This window comes from Onychomys torridus, chromosome 3 (assembly GCF_903995425.1).
Source record: "Onychomys torridus chromosome 3, mOncTor1.1, whole genome shotgun sequence".
NCBI lineage: Eukaryota > Metazoa > Chordata > Mammalia > Rodentia > Cricetidae > Onychomys > Onychomys torridus.
In genome coordinates this window covers 83,842,902-83,864,824 of record NC_050445.1, presented here as the reverse complement: position 1 = coordinate 83,864,824, position 21,923 = coordinate 83,842,902, and the positions used below count along the sequence as shown (strand labels likewise).

General features: G+C 42.1%; 1 protein-coding gene across 20 annotated transcripts in view; it reads left to right on the top strand.

The window, feature by feature from the left end:
- Positions 1–21,923, top strand: part of Magi1 (membrane associated guanylate kinase, WW and PDZ domain containing 1) — a 629,136-nt gene that overhangs the window by 492,220 nt on the left and 114,993 nt on the right. For all 20 annotated transcript variants that reach the window (XM_036181540.1, XM_036181545.1, XM_036181547.1 and 17 more), the window contains 2 exons: positions 523–642; positions 16,165–16,371. In XM_036181540.1, coding sequence (XP_036037433.1) covers positions 523–642; positions 16,165–16,371 — 327 coding nt within the window. The remainder of the gene's footprint in view (positions 1–522; positions 643–16,164; positions 16,372–21,923) is intronic.

Genomic DNA, 21,923 nt, shown 5'->3' with positions numbered 1-21,923 from the left:
GAGAGAAGCAGCATTAATCCCTGGGAAATGCCCATGCCCAGATTGAGCAGTCACATTTCTGCAGTGCTATGTCTGTGCATTGGGTATCACTTTCTTCAAAGGCTTATTTCACTGGAGTTTGCTAGATGTATTGTGAACAAGGATTTCAAGGCTTGTGATAACAATACAAATCCTTTAGGCTCCAAGCTTAGGGCAGATAACTTTGTAGCATTTATTAGAGTCCTAAAAGCTGATAATTGTGAACATTGCCTGTGTGACATTGGATTCAATTTTTCATTTGCTTGCTGCATTTAAAAAAAAAAATGCTAAAACTGTCTCTAGATTACCTGTTTCCCCTCTCCCCGCTGGAGGGGAGGAGGAAGGAATTGGGGATGCCGTTCTATTAGAAAGCTGCTTTTCCTGGGCCCCTGTTCCAGTTCTAGGCAGGCCAGCTTACTGAGCAGGTTTGTTTAATTACTCAAGTTGGAACTCCCTGTTCTAATGAACTGATGGCATCCTGGGCCTTTGTATTCTCTGCTGCAGGCACAACCCGATCTCCCAGAGAAGGAGAGGTGCCTGGCGTGGATTACAGCTTTCTGACTGTGAAAGAGTTCTTGGACCTCGAGCAGAGCGGGACCCTGCTGGAAGTTGGCACCTATGAAGGTGAGCTGCCCTGCTGCCCTGCAGCATCCCGAGTGCCTGCAGTGGCCCAGGCAGAGTGTTTAGACTCTGGGGAGCCTAAAGAAGTAAGAAGAGACCAGTCTGCTAATAAGATGAAGTCCATTTGAGTATTCTCATGCATGCATGTGTGTACCTCTGTGTGTCCGTGTTTCTTCTGGTGTGCACAGAGGACGGTGTGCATTGAATGCTTTGCGTGCCCTGTGCTTCTCTGTCTTGTTCTGTCTTAATAGATCCTTGCCATTCAGCAACAGAGAACTCCCTGTTTTCCTTTCTCAAGTCATTTCCTAAACCATATTTAGTTTTTGTCTCTCTGTGTAAACATTTGGGTTGTTTTTAAAACAATTTTTATGATTTTTTTTATTATTTAAAAATACTTATAGTTTTTGCTCTTTCAGAACACTGCTATATTTAATAACATGGACATTAGCTGTAGCTATGGTGTGAGTTTCTACAAATGAAAGTTCTATGTCAAAGCCAAATAGGGGAAAAGTTACATTTCCTTACCTGTTTGAGGGTTATATTATAATTTACCTAGCTAGTTCTACATGTGTGGGTTTTTCATAGCTGATTTCTAAGTATTTTCTTTTTTTAATTGACATTCAGGTCTGATATTTCATACATATGTGAGCATCAGATCAGGACACTTGACATACACTTGGAATCCCAGGGCTGGGAATGCTGAAATGGAAGGTCATGAATTCGATACAAGGCCGGGCTACAAGTGATACTCATCACTTAACACTGATCATTTGTGTTAGGGATATTCAGAGTCCTTTCTACTAGCTTTTTTGAAATATATAATCAATTAATGACAGCACCAGTTACTCTATTAATTGATAGAAAATTGGAAATTTTTCATCTTTAGCTAATTGCATCCATGTTATTGCTAATCATCTTCTCTGTCTTCTACACCCTTCCCAGCCTCTAGTCTCCTCCTCTCTCCTTCTGTTACAGAGCTATTGTGTCTTTCACATGCATGTAAGAACATGAGGTATTTGTCTTTCTGTGTCTGATGTTTTCATCTAACCTAATGTCCTCCATGATCATCCATGTTGACCAGCAATAAGTTTTTATTTTTATTTTTGAGGAGAGTCTCATGTAGTCCAGGCTGGCATGATACTCAGTCTGTAACTGAAGTTGACTTTGAACTTGGTATCCCAATGCCCCAACCTCTCCAATACTGAGGTAACAACTTTTACCACCTCTTCTGTTTTATGAGGAGATTGAACCTAGGGCATGTGGCATACTCAGGTTGATGCCAAGCCATGACCATTGTGAACAATGATAAACATGGGAGTAGTGGTGTGTTTTACATTCTGACTTCTGTTTTCTCTTCATTTATATCATTCATACACACACACACACACACACACACACACACACATTATGTATATGTATGTGTGTGTATATATATATATATATATATATATATATATATATATATATATATATATATATATATATATAAAATGCATGAACCGGATCATGAACTGCTTCTGTTTCTATATTTCTAAGAAATTTCTGTGCTATTTTTCCTATTGAATATGCAGTTTATGTTCATTGTTCAAGAGTTCCCTTCACCCGCAGGTTTGCTGTGTGCTACTTTTGGTCCTTTTGGTAATGGCTACTCTGCCTGGAGTGAGACACTACCGTGTTATGGTGTTGATTTGGTTTTGATGACAACTGATAGTGAGATTATTTTTAGATACTTGTTGACCATTTATATGTCTTGAAAATGTTACATTTTCTGAAAACAATATTATATCTTGATTGTTCTTTGGAGTGTTGTTATTTGAGACAGAATAGCATAATGTGATACAATTAACTAGGTTAAATTACTAATTTATTCATAGTTATGTTATATGGATTTCTATAAACTCTTAAAATATGTATTGGATAATCATAAAGAAATTTCAAACAATTAAGATTAAAAACAAAAGGTAAATGGAAGCATTATTATTCACCTGCCTCAACCCCAACCTACCTGAAGACTGTGTCCTTTGTCTAGACCACTTTCCAGGTAGAGACTGTAGACTGGGGCTGCCAAACCCATTCATGCCCATGGCGACTCTCCAGGAAAGGCCCTACACTTTCATGACCAACTCTACCTGCTCCTGAAACCTGAGTATTAATTATATCCTATTCCTAGGCTCCACTACAACTCCACTTAACCCCCTTCCCTGCATGAGAATCATGTTTCTTGCGTTGGCACTCAGACCCCGTTCTTCAGATAGGGAACCCCATGCTCACACTGTCAGTCCCACTCTTGCTGCCTAACAGGTAGTCCTAAGCATACTCCTTAGTGTGGATCTCAGTGAGCCAGCCTGGTCTACAAAGTGAGTTCCAGGACAGCCAGGACTATTCCACAGAGAAACTCTGTCTTGGAGAGAGAGAGTCAGACAGACAGACAGACAGACAAAGTATTAATCCACTAATAGAGTTTTACAGTCTAACTGTATGTGCACCAAATACAGGAGCACTCATTTTCACAAAAGGGTCACTATTAGATCTAAAGCTACAGATTGATTCCAATATGGTGATTGTGGGTGGTTTCAATACCATGCTTACCAATTGACAAGCCATTGACGTGGGGAGGGGGGTGTTCTATACTGAGAAACTCTGGAGTTAGAGAACATCATAAATCGAATTGGCCTAACAGATTATCCATAGAACATTCCACCCAAACACTAAAGAATACACTTTCTTCTCAGCTGCCCATGGAACTTTCTCTAAAACAGACCACATATTATGACTTGAGGCAAGTCTTAATAAATACAAGTGAAATCACACACTGCATTCTGTCTGACCATAGGAGAATAAAGCTGAGTATCAACAGCAGTAGAAACTACAGAAAGTACATAGACTCAGGGAAACTAAACAACATGCTATTGAGTTGGGTCAAGTAAGTGATCAAGAAAGAAGTGCATGGAAATGAAAACACAACATACCAAAGTCTGTGAGATACTATGAAGGTAATCCGAAGAGGAAAGCTTATAGTATTATGTACCTGTGTCAAAAAAATCAGAGAAATCTCAAACTAGTGACTATGCTGCCCTGGAAGACCTTGGAAAATCCAGAACAAGCAAAACCCAAAAACAGTAGACAAGAAGAGTATACTGGCTGGTTGTTGTTGTTGTTGGGTTTTTGTTTGTTTGTTTGTTTTTGTTTTTGTCAACTTGACACAAGCTAGGGTCATTTGGGAAGAGGAAACTTCACCTGAGAAAATGCCTCCGTCAGAGGCAAGTGTGTGGGGCATTTTCTTTATTAATGATCCATATGGGAGGGCTAAGCCTTTTGTGGGCACTGCCACCCCTGGGTAGGTGGTCCTGGGTTGTATAAGAAAGCCAATTGGGCAAGCCAGTGAGGAGTGCCCTTCTGTGGTTCCGGCTTCAGTGTCTGCCTCTAAGTTGTAGCCTTGAGCACTTGACCTGACTTTTCCTTCCTGGTGGACATTAAACTATAAGATAAACTAAACTCTTTCCTCCTTAAGTTGATTTTGATCAAGTCTTTATCAAATCAATAAAAGTGAAACTAAGACAAAAATATAATCAAAATCAGGGCTGAAATTAATGAGATAGAAACAGAAAAAAGCAAAACTATACAAAGAATAAAACCAAGAGTTGGTTATTTGAAAAGATTAACAAGGTTTGCAGTTTGCTAGCCATATTAACTAAAAGAGAGAAATGGGACCCAAATTAATAAAATTGGTGATGAGAAGGAAGACATCACAACAGATACTGAAGAAATCAGAATCATAGATATACTTTTAAAATTTATAATTTCCCCAATGGGAAAATCTTAAAGAAATGGATGAGAATAATATGTAGCCTACCAAAGTTATAACAAGATGAGATAAATAACAAGTGAATAATAAAATGTGGTATATTTATGAAATATTACTTAGCTATTAAGAAACATAAAATTATAAAATTCACAGGTAAGTAGATAGAGCTGGAAACAATCATTCTGAGTACAGTAACCTAGACTCAGAAAGAAGCATCACATGTCATCTCTCGTTTGCTAATGTTAGCTTTCAATCTTCAGATATGTATGCTTTGTTTGGAATAGCCATAGATGTCTGGAATAAGGAAGGGACCATGAGAAGAGCGTTCAAGGGAAGAGCACCGGAACTCAGTAGTATAAATGGCTAAAGAGTAATAATGGTACAGGAGGGGTTAACATGGGCTGTGTATAGTAGGGCAGAGTAGAGGAGGGACTTGGAGAAAGATAAATAACACTAATATTCTTCAAAAAAAAAAAAGTCATAAGGAAATCTACCACTATCGAAGCTTCCTAAAATATATACATGCACATATATGAAAACAATGAAAGTGGAATTGCCCTATAACCAGGTAACAATGCCCCTACTAGACACCATAGGCTAACAAATAAAAAGCCTAGTGCCACGAATGGGTTGCCTATTTTTAAGTTGTTGGCTAGTTAGGTCACATAGACTCCCAAACATTGCAGGCTATATATAGCCAATGCTATTGCTTTCCCTCTGGATGGCGAGACTGTATTTTTGGAGAAACTATGTGGAATGTGGAAAAATCAAGCGGGTACTCACCTGAAAGCTTTATCCTTACTGCATAGCTTTCATTGTCCTGGATTGTGTTTTGCTACCAGGGGAAGAAAGTAATCATCAGTCTTACCCAGACTCTGATCACTAAAGTAACAACTAAACTGGCAAGACATGCCCACAGGAGCAGTAGTGGCTGAACATCATGGGAGTAACCATCCACTTTCTGATTGAATTTAAGTCCCACCTCATAAGATGGAATTCATATCTGACACCATGATCTATGCAAAAAACCTGTGACTAGACAGGCTTAATGACTTATTATTATACCCATAGATTAATGCATCTCTCAACCCCATTTAGAGAAACTCCTTTTTGTAGTAGATGGCAATTCATGCAGACATCCACACATGATTAAGATGTAGAGAATAAGAGACTGTAGAATGTTCATTCCTAAATAGAAGGTTCAGGGATCACTGTGAACAAGCAGGCTGGAAGATTGTAAATGCCAGTAGTGGTGGGTAACGACAAGGCAACAACACTGTTTGGGGGGATTCTTTATTTTTGACTTAGTCCCCTGGAAGAGAATGTGTATGGGTCCCTTCTGGGCTGAATGGTTGCGGTCTAAGGATGCAATGAAGAATAGAAAGGGGCTGAGAGAGACACAAAGGACTTCTTGCCTGTGTGACTCTATTTAATAATTTGGTGACCTTTATAGAGCAGCTGGAGACCTCTTTGCTTCAATAGTGAATTGTCCTCACCAATTCTTTCAATCTGGGGAGCCTTGGTCCCCAAATGTATATCCCATACGTTTGCACTTTTATAGGCACAGCTAGAGGAATTAGGATAAAAGGAAAGGAAAAACTTAGGATCTAGACAGAAGCTTAGTATTGACAATAAAAATAAACTTACTTATTTAGATGTTTATGTGACAAACTGTACGTAGGTGGGACAGGTTCTTTTCCGCCTTTACTGTTGTTGGTTGTACCATTACCGTGACCTACCAGGACTAAATGGAAAAGGTAAGGTCTTCATGGCAGGTCTGAGACGCCACACACAGCTCAGATGCAGCAGTCTTCCCCCAAACTCAAGGGTATCCTGGCTATAACAGGTAGCCTGTTAGTGTTGCACAGACTTCCTGGCCAAGCAGAAGGGAATTAAATATTTTTCAGAAAATATCTGATTGTCTTCAAGTGTATTTCTATGAATGTTGGTTGGTTATTTTGGAATTGAAATTTCCTGATATACAGAATCAATCCCTTCCACTTCTTAGGCATTTCTCTATGCTTGCTCTCCAGCATTTGACCTCTTACTAGTTTAATTTCACACCCGTACAAGAAGGCTCTTAACTTCTTGGAACCAACTAGAGTTGGCTTTCACAAGCTGAAAGCAAATGGAATTTTTATTAAATGCCAGATACTAGGAATAATGCTACTAGATCCCCAGAGGCCTGTCTCTCACCTGCTGCCCCTGGACCATCCCTCAACAGTGGCTGTGTCTGGTGGGAGACACTCAGGAGCAGGCTAAAACCGCTTGGATCTGAGTCTCGGCCCCATGCCGTGGAGCTGTGTCTCCTCTGGCAAATCATTTTATGCTCAGTCTCCATTTTCCCCTTGGTAATTACAGCACTTCTATGCAAGTTGGACTAAATGAGGGAGTGATTACAAAGGGCTTAGCTGAGTGCCTGGCACAGGTACACTCCCAGTCAGTGTTAGCTACACACACACACACACACACACACACACACACACACACACACACACACACCTTCCGTAAATTGCTACACAGCATATTCCCATCTCCTTCTAGTAAACCAGTGGACCTGCCAGTCAAGTATATGTATTTATTTCCCAGGTGCCACCCACATTTTTTTTGCCACCTGGAATTTCTTTTGGCCTCTAATTCCCAAAAGGAAGAGCCTGGTATTACAGCACTTTTTATTTCCAGGCCTACCATGCTGTGAACTGAGCACTCCGAAACTCTGAACTGAGACAGCTCTTCTCCTTAAAGACAAACCAAATATACAGGGAATTCTTTAAATATGCCATAAAAATAACTGTATTTGGTTGCCTTTGTTCAGATAAATGTCCTCAAGAGCTGTGCATTAAAAACACTTGTTTCCTAGCCCAGGCTGCTGTTGGGAAGTGGTGGGACACTTAAAAGATGGAGTCAATCTAGTTAGAAGGCTTTGGGGGAAGTCACAGGGAATGTGCTCTGTGGGGGATTTTGAAAACACGGCTTCTTTCTCTCTTTACTTCTTAGACACATGGCATGAACAGATTGCTCTGCCGTGGCGTGCGCCTTGCCACAGGGCCAAAACAAGGGGAAAGAGCCATCTGATTATGGATCAAAACCTCTCAGGTTCTGATGCAGATGGATAGATAGATAGATAGATAGATAGATAGATAGATAGATAGATAGAGACAGATGTAGGGAGGGAGGGAGGGAGGGAGGGAGGGAGGAAGGAAGGAAGGAAGGAGGGAGGGAGAGAAGGAAGGAAGGAAGGAAGGAAGGAAGGAAGGAAGGAAGAAAGAAAGAAAGAAAGAAAGAATATGGGTGTGGTAGCCCACACCTTTAATCCCAGCACTCAGGAGAAAGAGGCAGGTGGATTTCTGTGAGTTTGAGGCCAGCTTGGTCTACAGAGCTAGTTCCAGGACAGCCAGGGTGGCTACACAGAGAAACCCTGTCTGGTAGAACCAAAAGCACTAAACAAAGCAAAAGTAAAATGCATTCTGAAAGGGCATTCTGCAGCATGCTCCAGAAGGCTATAGCAGGTGCTGTCTCCAGCTGGTAGAGGAAGCAGCTGGAAGGGGGAGCTTGTGGAAGGTCAGGTGAACTGCTTGGAGATAGCAAGGGAGCCCAGTCATCAGCACCCAAGGCATGACCTGAAAGCTGACTGTGTTGAGTACAGAGGAGGTTAGAATGATGGCTTGAGGGTGGGGCACGAAGCAGCCAGTCTCAGCTTCCCCGGCCAGCACTGTCCATGGAGAGTTTTGTTCAGTGTACCACACCCGGTGTATTTTCAACTATGCAAATGGTGGCCACTACCCTGCTCAGGCTCTTCAGACTCAACAGTTGCATTTATTTTTACTTTTTAAAATGATACGTATGTGCCCGAGTACAGATGCCCGTGGAGTCCAGAGCTGGCCATCACGATCCCCTGGGGCTGAAGTTACAGGTGGTTGGTGAGGCACTCCATCTGTGTGCTAGGAACTAAACTCTAGTCCTCTGCTGTAAGAACAGAAAGTGCTCTTAATGCCGAACCATCTCTCAAGCCCCTGAACAGTTGAGGTTTCATGGGTTTTTTCTTTTTTGTCACTTCTTTCAGAGTTTCTTACAATGTGTTTTGGTCGCTCTCACTCCCCTCCCCCAACCCTCCCCAGATTAAACCCATCCCCTCTCCCACACACTTTGTATGTCTCCCCTCTGCTCCCAAATCATTCCAGACCAATTTATGCTGCCCAAATAGTCTTGGAGGTGTGGTCTTCCGCTAAAGAGTAGTCAACTTAGCTGGGGACTGAGAGAAGACTCTCCCTCTTCTCAGCTAATAGATGTCAGTAGGGATCCTTTGCCAAATTCGCTTCGCCATGCTTGGCATTTGTTCCAGCCTGGGTTTACAGAGGTTTGTTGCTGTTGCAACTACTGTGAATTCATACATTGGGGCTGGAGAGATGGCTCAGGGATTAAGAACGGTTACTATTCTTGCAGAGGACCCGAGTAAAGTTCCCAGCATCCATGTCATGTAGCTCACAATGGCCTACATACAACTCCAGTTCCAGAGAGAGCTGATGTCGCTGATCCTTTCAGACATACACACATACCTTCTCCCTCCCTCTTTCTCTGTCTCTCTCTCTCTCTCCCTCCTTCCCTCTTACACACACACATGCACAGACAAAATATTAAAAAGAATAACTGATAATTTTTTAAAAATCGAATCTTTTAATTGACCATGGTAGCTCGCCACTGTATTTATTTCAGTGCCATTTTTGAATAAAAACTTATTCAAGGAGAAATAAAGTCCCACAAAAGAGTCTCTCTCCTCACTTACCAACTTTGTACAGCAAACACATTTTGAGCTGAATTTGGATTCCCAGCATCCTCAGAAAGCTAAATTCCATAGCACATATCCTCATAAAACCTGGACACTGTAGTGCATGTGTCTATAATTCCAAGACCCTCAAGTGAGATGGGAGACAAAGGTGAGAGACCCATTGGAAGCTCATAGGTCAGTGAACCTGGAGTCTACGAGGAACCCAGTAGAGACCCTGTTTCAAAACAAGATGGAAGACAAGGACCAGTATACACCCCATGTACCAGCAGTACATGCATATACATGGAGCATAGCACACATGCCCCTGAACTCACTTTTATATGCGTGTGTGTGTGTGTGTGTGTGTGTGTGTGTGTGTGTGTGTGTGTACACACCATACCACGCCACAGAACACCCTACTGTGCTTTTTATCTGGCAGTGGGTGTTGTGGTTAGCTGTGAACTGCATGGGTGATGGTAGTAGTGACCAGCTGGTTGAATCTAAAGATATTCCTGTAACCAAAGAGCTGAATTTGGTGATGTATTTATTGTTTATTGTCAGAAGGAAAAAATATATAAGTGACATTAATCCTCCTAGCCTTTTGTCTTCTCTATCTAGACCTAGGTTGCTAACATTTGCTAAGATAATAAACACTAGGGAGCTGTGGTAGCCAGAGAGAAGGAGGCAAGGGGGGCGTGATTTTTAGATTACCCTGGACTACATAGTGAAGCCTGCCTCAAAAAAAAGGAAAGAAGTACTGTAATTGGAACAGGTTGAAGGAGTGCGCACAGACTCTATCATGGAGCTGTCCCCTCAGCAGCTGTAACTGTTGACTGCTGCATGTGCTCCCAACAGACCCTCTTGCAAGGCGTAGACGTTGTTAGTGGAGTGTGGCGATGATCAGCTTTGCACCTTGAATCGTCTCAAACCAGCTCCTTGTCCTTTTCCTGGACAGACAAGGTATCAAAGCAAATCAAAGAAAATAAGAATAAATTCCTTGGCCCAACTTTCTGATGGTGCACTGAGCTAATTTATTGGATACAGTGCTGGAACCATCCTTGTTGCTGCTGCTGCTGCCGCTGCTGCTGCTGCTGCTGCTGCTGCTTCTGCTTCTTCTTCTTCTTCTTCTTCTTCTTCTTCTTCTTCTTCTTCTTCTTCTTCTTCTTCCTCCTCCTCCTCCTCCTCCTCCTCCTCCTCCTCCTCCTCCTCTTCTTCTTCTTCTTTCTTTTTCTTCTTTCTTTTTTTCCGTGCTGACATTTTTACTCTGCAGTCCTGGTTGCTGCCTTAGTGCCCACCCTTGGGACTTTCCTGGGAGAGAGTTTACAAGGGATGGAACAATTCAATAGGACTGGGCTCTGAACATGCCTGTTTTACAAATGCCTCTGGGTAGAAGAGACCGATTATACACTTGGAGCCACACAGAGATTTCCCTTAAGCCTGGAAGTGCAGCGCCAGGGTGACATTTCAGACTGGAGTTATGGGTTGCATATTTCTGCATGCTAATTAGAAAGGGAGGGGGTGTCTGTGCTCAATAATGGGATTGTTTGGCTTCCTAGAAGATCTGCAGAGAAGCAGCTGCCGGCAGTGTACTTTGGGGGGACAGAGATATAAAGTGGGGTGAAGAGAGTTCATGTTTGTCACTGAGGAAAAGGAGACCGTCTGGAGTCCTGTTCTCTGGCGGGCCCTGGGGGCCGTCTGTTGGGATAAGCTCTGTTGGCACACTCTGCTTTGGAATGTTCTCTGTTGATAATGAAAGTAACCAAAGGAAACCTGTGCTATCAGGGGCTTTTCCCTGCATTTGAAGATGGTGAGGCCAGAGCTAGGAAAATTTTACTTAATTCCTTGCTCAGAGATCCTTAGAGATTTCTGGAGTTGAGTGTGTAGATGTGGGACACAAGCAAGTATGTATTTTAATGCCCTTCGTCATCTACAAATTATGTGCCTCTCATCTCCGTCAACTGAAAAATGAGGCTACTTGTTCCTTTTGCTGTGAGATAACTATAAATACTAGCTTGTCTCTTCTTTGGTCTCATACTCAAAGTCATGGGTACAGAGGAACATCTAATTATAGGATGTTGGCTTATTATCCTTTTTATATATAAATACACATTTACAGGGTGGGGCATGTGGGAAAAGGAGTAGTAGAGAGAAAGTGATGGGAGTCTTCTGAATGTCCTAATGTGTTGAACACATACATGGTAAAGTAGCATAGGTATATGTTATTCAGGTGTAACTAATGGAGTAGAGAGAAATGCCATGAGTCATGTCATTAAAAACCGGATCCACAGTACTGGTATCTAGGACGATCCTCAGCTGGGATTTATGTGTCCTGTCACTACTTGTTCCTTTATATGTTCTGCAAAGTATTAGTGAGTGACACTGTGTATCTTATAGACTCTGGCAGCCCTCAGGGAACACAGACGTGCACAGAAACAGTCGTGGTTACTGCCTCACAGAATTCATAACCCAGAAGTGAGAACTGATGCTAAATCAAACTGCTTGATACATGTAGCGGCAGATGTTAGAAAGGGACTGGTATGTATCTCCCTGTTAACACCGAGGGCTGAGTCCAGCTTTGATCCAGCCTCTGGTATCAGAGATAATGTCCTGAGGACAAGTGTAAGGATGAGGGACAGAGGGAGCCATGAGATGAAGAGGGGGCCCAGGGTGAGGGGCTCCTGAATGAAGCCCAGTGGAGGCAGAGTGAGAGCATGCAGAAGGCAGCTGTAGACCAGCTGGAGAGTGGGGCCAACCAGAGCAGAGCCCTCAGGGCCCTGAGGCCAAGGCCAAACCAGATGAGCTGGATGTCTGTGTTCACCAAGTGTACAGATGTCTGTCTGTGCTTATATGGGAGAGTGAAGATTGGAAACACTCCTCCAGAAGGAGAAGGGATCTTCAGTACCTGCTGTTGACGCTGCCCTCATTGGAAATGTTAGGTCTGTATTTCCCTCAGGGAATGTCATGATCGTTCTGGGATTTTGGTTATTTTCAAATGCTTAGCCTCTAAGAGGACAGAAAAGAGTTTCCTCTTTTATGCTGAACTAACAGTGGCACCCTACAAGAGTCCTCTGTGCTCCTCTCCTACAAAATGGGGGATGGTTTTCTCTGTCTAAACATAGAGACCCTGAGGTGCTATACTGGTTGGAATCTTGACTGTCAGGCCCACCCTGACCTATGGGATCAGCATCTGTAATTAATGTTCCTAGACTGTTGGCCCGTTAAAGTTTCAGAATACTGACATTGGCTGTGTACAAAGATTTATATCTTTATATCTTACTGCTAGTACATCACTTAGTACTTAGAATATAGGTTCTCTCATAGGATGTAAATGAAATTATAACTGTATAAGCTGAGAAGCTACAGATTTGATTCATTCTTGCTGAAAATCCAGGGATAGTACAGTCTTCCTTAAATGTTTTATAAAGCTCTTAAAAATTGATTTGCAGCCCTCATTAATTTATAAGTGTGAGTTAGAAAGGATTTTCTTTGGCTTTGGTCATGACCATAGATTGTGCCTGTTAATTAAGGCCAGCCTTTCCTTCCTCTCCCCCTGCCTTCCCTTCCCTCCCTACCCACCACCCCTGTTGAGTTTTATTGTAGAACCTGTTCTGAAAATAGCGGAGGAAGAGGAACACATTCCCACTTGGGCTAAAGCCCGGGCACCTCAGGAAGTGTCTGCTGGGTAACACGGAGACTGTGGGACAGCCAGGTTTGGGGCTCACAGAAATGATGCAACCTGCCAAGCAATAAGCTTAATTAATTTTTGAATCATTTGCAGTGCCTCGGATTATTTATGTCCTTCACACAGAGTCTTGTGTACACACTGCGCCTTCTCTGTAAGGTGTGTACTTCCACCTTGGCTGGACCTGGCCTACTTAATGATCACACTGGGGATTCTTGATAAGGTGGAGTTTTGTTTGTGTTTTTGGAAGGCACAGTTTGGATCTCAAACTCCAAGACACTAACTAAGATACAGGCAGTAGAGTCCTGGAGTAACTGTGGGACTCTATACATGACACACCTGCCTGCAGTTACATGGGAAAGACAGTCTACAATGTTATACTCTTGTTGACTAAAAGTCCTCTGTAGGAGTATCAAGTGCTCTCAGCTGCTGGGCAGTGGCTCTATTTCTCACTCCTGTGTTTATTAACTTGTATGGCCAGAGTTCACTGGTGGCATGGATTGTTACATCCATCTCAAAAGAAAATAGTTTTATGTGTGCTAATAAAATTATTGATTCAAAATACAATTTAAAGAAACAAATATTGGGGTTGGAGAGATGACTTGGTTATTGAGAGTGCTTGTTGCTCTCCCACATGATCAGAAGTTGGTTCCCAGAACCCACATTGGGCAGATCACAGCCATCTCTAGTAACTCCAGGGCCAGGACCTCCCATCCCATACTCTCTTCTGCCTTCCCCTGGCACCCACACAAACAAGCACAGCACATACATGTAGACATACACATACACACATACACAAAAATTGAAAAGAATTCTAAAGAGTTTCTTCTTTTAAAATATTGCATGAATATTAACCCTTCCTTTCTTAAGAAATTTAATTGCAGGGCTGGAGAAATAGCTTAGTTGCTAGAGAGGTTGGCTAGTGTGCTTGGATCTCTGAGTAGAATCCCAGCAAGCATAAAAAGAGTGATAGTTTGTGCCCTGGGAAGCAGAGGCAGCAGACCGGCCTAGCCTGGGCTACCTGAAGTCAAACCATATCTCTATCCTCCACTCCACACCCCATAAAACCACACTACAAGAAAGCAGGTTTCCCATCAAAAGAAAACAGAAGAGAAATTACAGTTAAAGGGAAAGCCTGGTAGAAGCACATTCTTTGTCAATGCACCTACCCTACTGATTATCACATGCTCTCCAAATCTAGATTAGTCGGAAAGCACTCAAGAATCTTTTTATATTGGGACAAGCCTCTTAAAGTTTCATTTAAGACAATATCGAAATCACTTGCTTTTCGACATAAATTTACAGGAGGAAATTATCACTGCTATCATTATTTCTTCCACTCATTGATTTCTTTTTTATTTAAATTTGTTTTGTTTTGTTGATTTTTGAGACAGGGTTTCTCTGTTGTCACAGCTCTGGCTGTCCTGGAACTCAATTCGTAGATCAGGCTGGCTTTGAATTCACAGAGCTTCTCTTACCTCTGCCTCCCGAGTACTGGGATTAAAGGTGTGTGCCACCATTACCCACCTTATTTAAATTTTTAATTTTTTTATGTTTCTGAGGATTTCATGCATGAGTACTATACTTATGCCATTTATACCCTCCATGACTGCCATTCCCTCTCAAACTCATGACTTCTTCACTTGTTATTGTTACATATATACACACACAAACTATGGAGTCCATTTAGTGTTGCTCATATGCATACATATTTAGGGCTGACCACTTGGGGTTGGAGAAAACCAGTTCTCTCTCTTCCAGCAACCTTTACTTGACTGTGGCTCTTTATGTAGAGGAGGGGCTTTGTGAAATTTCCCATCCACATTGGCTTTACGTCGTCCTTGCACAGGGGCCATGCATATACTCTCGGTATTCTCACAGTGGTAGTAGTATAAGTGCTGTCAAGGAGAGCACTTGATGAACTTTCTCTTAGGAAAATTGAGGAGCGTGGTTTAAAATAAACCTTTTTTAAGCATTATTTTTCATTTGAAAGTTAATTGAATTGACTAGTTAGGATTTAGTAATTATGCCAAATTTAAAATATACGTATCTGGGACTATGTACATAGATAGTTAAAGTGTCTGTCGTGTAATTATAAAGACCTGAGTTTAACCCCAGAACCCACATACAAGAGTAGGGTGTATTAGGGTGTGTTTATAATGTCAGTGCTGAGGAGGAGGAGATAGGTGGAGAGGGCCTCACTGATCAGCTGGTCTAGCTGAAGCAGCAGACTTCAAGCCAAGGAGAGACCCTGTCCCAAAAATGAAGGTCAATGGCGTCTGAGGAATGACATGTAAGGTTGACCACTCCGGTTTGTACGTGGTACATGTACACAAGTGTAAAAGCAGACTCCACACATGTGAATATACACACATATGAGCAAACATACAAATGAAAATAAAATACACATTTCTAAATATTAAAATATCCTCTTTGCTGGGCAGTAGTGTTGCACACCTCTAATCCCAGCACTCAGGAGGGAGAGGCAAGTGGATCTCTGTGTTTTGGGGCCAGCTGGGCCTACAGAATGAGTTCCAGGACAGCCAGGACTGTTACACAGAGAAACCCTGTCTCAAAAAAGAAAAAGAAAAGTATCCATTTTATGTTTCATTCATCAATATCTAGCAGAGGGTAGTGGGGCCCCTCCCAAACACAGAGGAATTGAAGCTGGCTAGAAGCAAAGAAGACCATTACATGAAGGGTGATTTCCCCCAGGGGGCATCAGTGAAACAGTTTTCTGTTGAAACTTGGTGAGGATTTGTTCCCACCTGGCACAACCCCTATAGTCAACCCTGCCATTCAGTTTAAGAGGTGCCACGTGGTGCTCACTGCCCTCCTTTTACAGTTCCCTCTTGAAGAGAGACAGAGACCTCGACCTTTGAGGCCTGGGAGGATCTTGGCAGTCATGAATTTTATCTTCTGTGAGACTCACTCTTAATCAGATTCGGCCTTGTGTGGTTGCCTATATCAAAAGATGACCCATTGAAATTCAAATGTAACGACAATGAAGCGCCTCTATTCAGCACAGCAACTTTTGTTTTTATCCTCGCTTCTTTGCTTCAAAACCCTGTGGCTTCCCTTTTCCCTTCTGGAGCCCTGTAACTAGCTAGATAGAGAAGACGTCTTTGATAACTCATCCTAGCAATGCAATACAGCGCGTTCTAGCTTCCCAACTTCATTTTTTAATACTCTAAGAGATTTGGATGTGAATTCTTGGGGCTGAAAAAAAAGTCTTCATTTTGAAACATGCAAATGTGTCTCTCCATCACCTAGGAAACTATTATGGGACACCCAAACCTCCCAGCCAGCCAGTCAGTGGGAAAGTGACCACGACGGATGCCTTGCACAGCCTTCAGTCTGGCTCCAAGCAGTCGACCCCTAAGCGAACAAAGTCCTACAATGATATGCAAAATGCTGGCATAGTCCACACGGAGAATGAGGAGGAGGAGGATGTTCCTGAAATGAACAGTAGCTTTACAGGTAAGAAGAGATTGTGTCCCCTTTAAACAGATGTACCAAAGTGGTGATTGGAGTCTTTAAAGAAAGGTTCCAACCAGTGTTCGGGGTTATCAAGATTCAGACTCTGACCACAGGGTACGTGGGGACAGGGGGTGGCGGCTTTCCTTGGTCTATGTACTGTGCTTGTTCCTGAGAGTCTTTGAACCTCACCCAAACCATCTTTAATGCACTAGGAATAAATAACTGTAGTCTCAACCTGATTTCTTTCTCTTCAAAATACTACAACATGTTTAAAACATTCTTTACTTTGTTGCTTGATTATTTTTATTTATTATTATGGGGGCCAAATCATGAGACATGATCGTGGTTGATCATGAATTGAACCATGAACATTTGTTTGCTCAGTTGAGGCTAAACTGGTGAGCTCCCAGCATGCTCTTCTCATCTAGGTAAAGATATAATGAAACCAGAGCAGGTCTTCAGTTAACTTGTAAAAATTTCACTGTATATCCTACAGGGGGAATGATAGAAAAATAGATATTGTAAGGTTCTACAGTGCATGTGCATGCTGCATTAAAGAGCATGGGTTACTGAGATGATACATGTTATGAAGGGATGGCTAAGGATAAAGCCTCTAGGCACTGTAGGACCCAGAGGCTGGGGTGCATGTTCTCAGTTAGTGAGCATATTTTTCACAGTATTTGAGTTTGATCTATATGCTATAGATAAAAAATGTAGTGACTATATAAATAGCTATACAGTTCATTGTTTACACCATGGCACAGACACACAGCCCGTAGCATATATAGAGTTGCTGATGTGTTATGTGACGTACAAGTCCATATTTCCTTTCCTATCTCAGAATTGTAGCTATTGATGGTTTATCCATTTTCAACTTTTCTCTGCATATCAGCAGACTTTTAATCCTAGCCACAATGAGTGAAAATATTGGTCTGTATGGTCAGTCTATATGCCTACCTCCCACTGCAATCAAGATAATACGATATTCAGAAAAAAGCTGTTCGAGTTGAATACCTTTGTACTTCTCAGAGGTTTTGCCAGACATAAATTCAGAGTCCTAAGAGGTGGCAATAAAAAGTTTTGATAATTTTATTATCAGCAATAGTGTAGCTCAACCTTTTTACAAGAAACATTGGGTAAAGAAGGTGTGCTTAGGTGTTATGGCTTGGCTTGTGGTGGTTTTCCTTTTATAGACAATATGCATAGCCTCACTTGTGTGTAAAATGGCTGAATTAGGCCACTTCTAACTTTCTCTAAGATTTTGATTCTGTGAAATTTTCCTTTTTTTTTTTTTTTTTTTTTTAATTAGAGTGGAATAGACTGTGGCTGACCTTTAGTTGTAATATCTAGAAGATATTTGCCATTCTTATGCATACTTTTATTAAATTCCACTGATTTCATTCCTTGGGAATATTTTGTGTGTTTATCGTGTTCTTCTCCAAAATGAAAACAGACCATGCACAAGTGTTACCATTTCTTTTAAAACCCTCTAATACTTTAATATCTTAGTAGTTCAGTAGATAAGAATAGCAAATCATGATTTAACTCACAGCAAAGAGGAGGTCCCCAAAGAAGATCTAGCAGGCCAGATTTAGTGAATCAGCTCTGCCAGCACAGGGAGTAGACCTCAGGAGTGGTCCTGAGGAGTAGATGCCAGGAGTAGTCCCTAGGAGTGACCCCAGGAATGGTCTCCTCAAGTAGACTCTAAGAATAGTCTTCAGTAGGCCACAGGAATTTTCTCCAAGAGTAGATCCCTGGAGTGGGCCTCTGAGTTAGGTCCCAAGAGTGGTCTCCAGGAATAGACCCCAGGAGTGGTTCCCAAAGGTAAGTTCTCAAGAATAAACCCCAGGAGTTGGCCCCAGGAATAAACCTCAAGAGTAGTCTTTAGGAATAGACTCTAGGAGTGGTCCCTCAAGACCTCCAGGAGTGGTCTTCAGTAGACCACAGTAGTATTTCCTAAGAGTGGGCTCCAAGAGAGGATCCCTGAGTTGGCCCCAGGAGTGCTCTCCAGGATTTGTTCCCAAGAGTAGTCACCTGGGGTTTCATGTTCCTTTACCTGTCTTCTACATACATGTTAAAGAGGTTTTTTGGTAGAAAACAAGACCGAACTCATGGTAGTAGCTGCAGTTATTGGTGGGCTTCCTGTTTTTAACTGCTAGATGTTTCTATTGGTAGAAGCCAGGTCTCAGAAAATCTGATGTTTTCTCACCCCCAGCTGAAATTCTAGCATCTAAGGTCAGCATGTGTTCCCAGATCATCATTGGTAAAATCGGTCTCATCATTAGTTTATACACAAAACAGGAAGCCAAATGATCACCAGTTGTGTTCTTTAAGTTCCCAACTTATTACCAAGAAATCAAATAGCATGTCCTCCAAAGGGATGGTCTACACTGGGGGATGGCTCAGTGGTACAATGCATGTCCAGCGTGCAATTTCTGGGCTAGATTCCAGGTACTGCATCTGGGGGTAGGGGTGAGGTGGGGTGGAGAAAGGAAGTAGTAAGGAAAAGGAGAGGGAAAAGAAGGGAGAGGTAACTCGATGTGTTTTTGTGGTAGGATTACTTCAGTATGTAAGGAATATGTTGAATGAACACTATTTCAGAACACTCATGTTCTGTCATGTTGCTAACTCAAACTGAGGCTTTCAAATAATTAACACTCCTGTGATATATGTGTAAAAGGAGTTACTTCAAAGCATTTTACACTGTATACCTCTTCAAGTTGCAATCCGCCAGCTGCTCTGAGCTAACAGCTTCTTGAACAACAGTGGCATAATGAGGACTTAGCTCTGTTTTAGACTGGCTTTGCTAAAGTTTTGACACTCCTATCCAAATGTAAAAGTACTATGTGCCCATTAAAAATGATACTCACCAGGACATTGAAAAATAACCTGATATGGCTGCTGTCCCTTGCTTGGATCATTTGAAGAAGTCATACCCTGTAATCATGCCTGTGTGACATTCAGCGTCAATAGTGGGACAACGGGAATAATGGCCACATGCATCCTGAGGGCATAGCCTGTGCCTTCTTTATGTGATGAGAGCAGACACTCACAATAAGCAGACACTAACCACAAGACTGATGATTGAACTAGGTAGTGGGACAGTCTTCTACAAATGGTTCCTGAATTACAGAGCTAAGAGGAGCCACTGAAGGCAAATTCTTCTTATGTGTACTTAATGACAGTAGAATTATACTGTTGGCCAAAGTGGATAGCTATTTAGGGAACCAAAAATGTTTCAAACAAACAAACAAACAAATAAATAAATAACAATTTTAGGGGCTGGAGAAATGGATCAGTGAGTAAGAGTGTTTGCTGCTCAAGATTAAGAAGCTGAGTTCAAATACCAGCTGGGAATAAACATGCACATAAATTAAGACTTTAAACAACTCAGATGCTACCTTATCTTATGTCCTTCCATTCTTTAGAGAACTGTATGTAAACATGGTTCTTGTATGAACTGACTCTTCCTAAATGTGGTGCTTCTAAATAGAGTACCTTTAAGCCAGGCAGTGGCAGCACGTGCCTTTAATTTATCCCACTTGGGGGAGGCAGAGGTAGATGGATCTCTGTGAGTTTGAGGCCAGCCTGGTCTAGAGAGTAAGTTCCATGATAGCCAGGGCTACACAGAGGAAAAACCCTGGTTCAAAGAGAAAAAAAAAGTCCTTTAAACATTTACCTCCATCCTGTGTTTTGCACCAAGGAGCCAGGCAAGTAATTAGTTTAGTTGGTGGTGGGTCTGGGGGTTTCTAGGACACATGAGAAGTGAAACTTTCAGAGAGATGTCAGAAATGAACGTGTGTTGACTTTTGTGGAGTCATTCTACATTCTTGCTAATTACTCAGTTAATATTGATATCTGTTAATAATTTTAAGATGATCCTTCTGTTTTTTTTTGATTTCCTTTCTGTTTTTCTAGATTTCTATTAATCTATACTCTTAGATATAAGTTGCAAAATGTTGGTTTTTTTCTTTACTCTGCCTCTTTGGGGGCCCACTACCCAGCTCCCAAATAAATAAAGCACACAGAGTCTTATTCTTACTTATGAATGCCCAGCCTTAGCTTGGCTTGTTTCTAGCCAGCTTTTCTTAACTTAAATATCCCATTTATCTTTGCCTCTGGGCTTTTATCTTTATATCCTATGTACGTTTCTTTACTTCTTACTCCATGGCTTGCTGTGTAGCTGGGTGGCTGGCCCTTGGAGTCCTCCTTCTTCTCTCACTCCTGGATCTCTTCTTTCCCAATTTCTCTTCCTATATATTCTCACTGCCTGCCAGCCCCACCTATACTTTCTCTGCCCAGCTATTGGCTGTTCAGCTCTTTATTAGACCAATCAGGTGTTTTAGACAAGCAAGGTAACACAGTTTCACAGAGTTAAACAAATGCAACATAAAAGAATGCAATACATGTTTGCATCATCAAACAAATATTCCACAGCATAAATAAATATAACATATCTTTAATATTCTACAACTGTAAACTTTTTTTTTAACAGACTTAATTCACTTTATTTTTCTTGTATAAAAACTCTTATTTGGTGACCACAGCTGGAGACTGTGTCCTCTGAACAAAGACTCTAGTGTGGGTTTTCACAAGATGGCCGGTGAGTTCCTGATATGGAGACTTTGGTCTTGGAGATAGCATAAAAGGTGGCCTTGGCAAAGTTGCCAAAGGTGACAGTGTAGTCCCTGGCTGATGTGTAGCAGTGATAAATACCAGCCATCAGCAGCAGTTTCTTGGGCAAAGGAGCAGAGACCATGCTAGTGCTTCTGGGGGCGGGAATGAGATACACCAACACAGAGCCACAGTGGCCTGTCACCTTGGATGGAACAGTGAGGGGCTTGCCAATCTTGTTCCCCCAGCAACCTCTCCACACAGGAACAATGGAAAGCTTGGCCAAGATGATGGCCTTTAGAATGCCAGGGGCTACCTCCTTGAAGCACTTAACACCAAGACCAACATGACCATTGTAGCCTCAATAGTGACAAAAGCTTTGAACCTGGTCCAGTGGCCAGACCAAGTCTGCTTCTGAGCTGGCATTATCTTTAGAATCTCATTCTGTAGGGATAAGTTGGGGGGGGGGGTGTCAATTATCTCAGATTCCTTAATGGGCAAAGAGAACAGGTAGATCTCCTCCAGGGACTTGATCTTCAAGTCTTTAACCTGTCAGTCCAGCTTGATGACTGGGATCCACCCCTTTGTCTTTGGTTTTACCTTCATGAGTTCCACATCCTTGACCACAACCTTGGCCTTGGCTATAGCCATGGCCTTGACCATTACCATGGCCCCTAAGACAGCTGCCGAATCCTTGGCAGAAACTGCCATGGCTCCAAATCCTGGACCCCAGGTTCTCTAGGCCCTCCCACTGCACTGGCATGATCTGCCATTTGGTGTTTTCCAAAAGAAGGAAAAGTAAGTTGTAAAACTTAAGTTGTATTGGGTTTAAGAAAGAAAGTGAGGCATTAAGCAGTTGAATAGCCTGGGGACAGCTTCGGTTTCAGACATGACCTCAAAGGCTCCATTGGGAATCTTAGGCAGTGTTCTACTTTTTG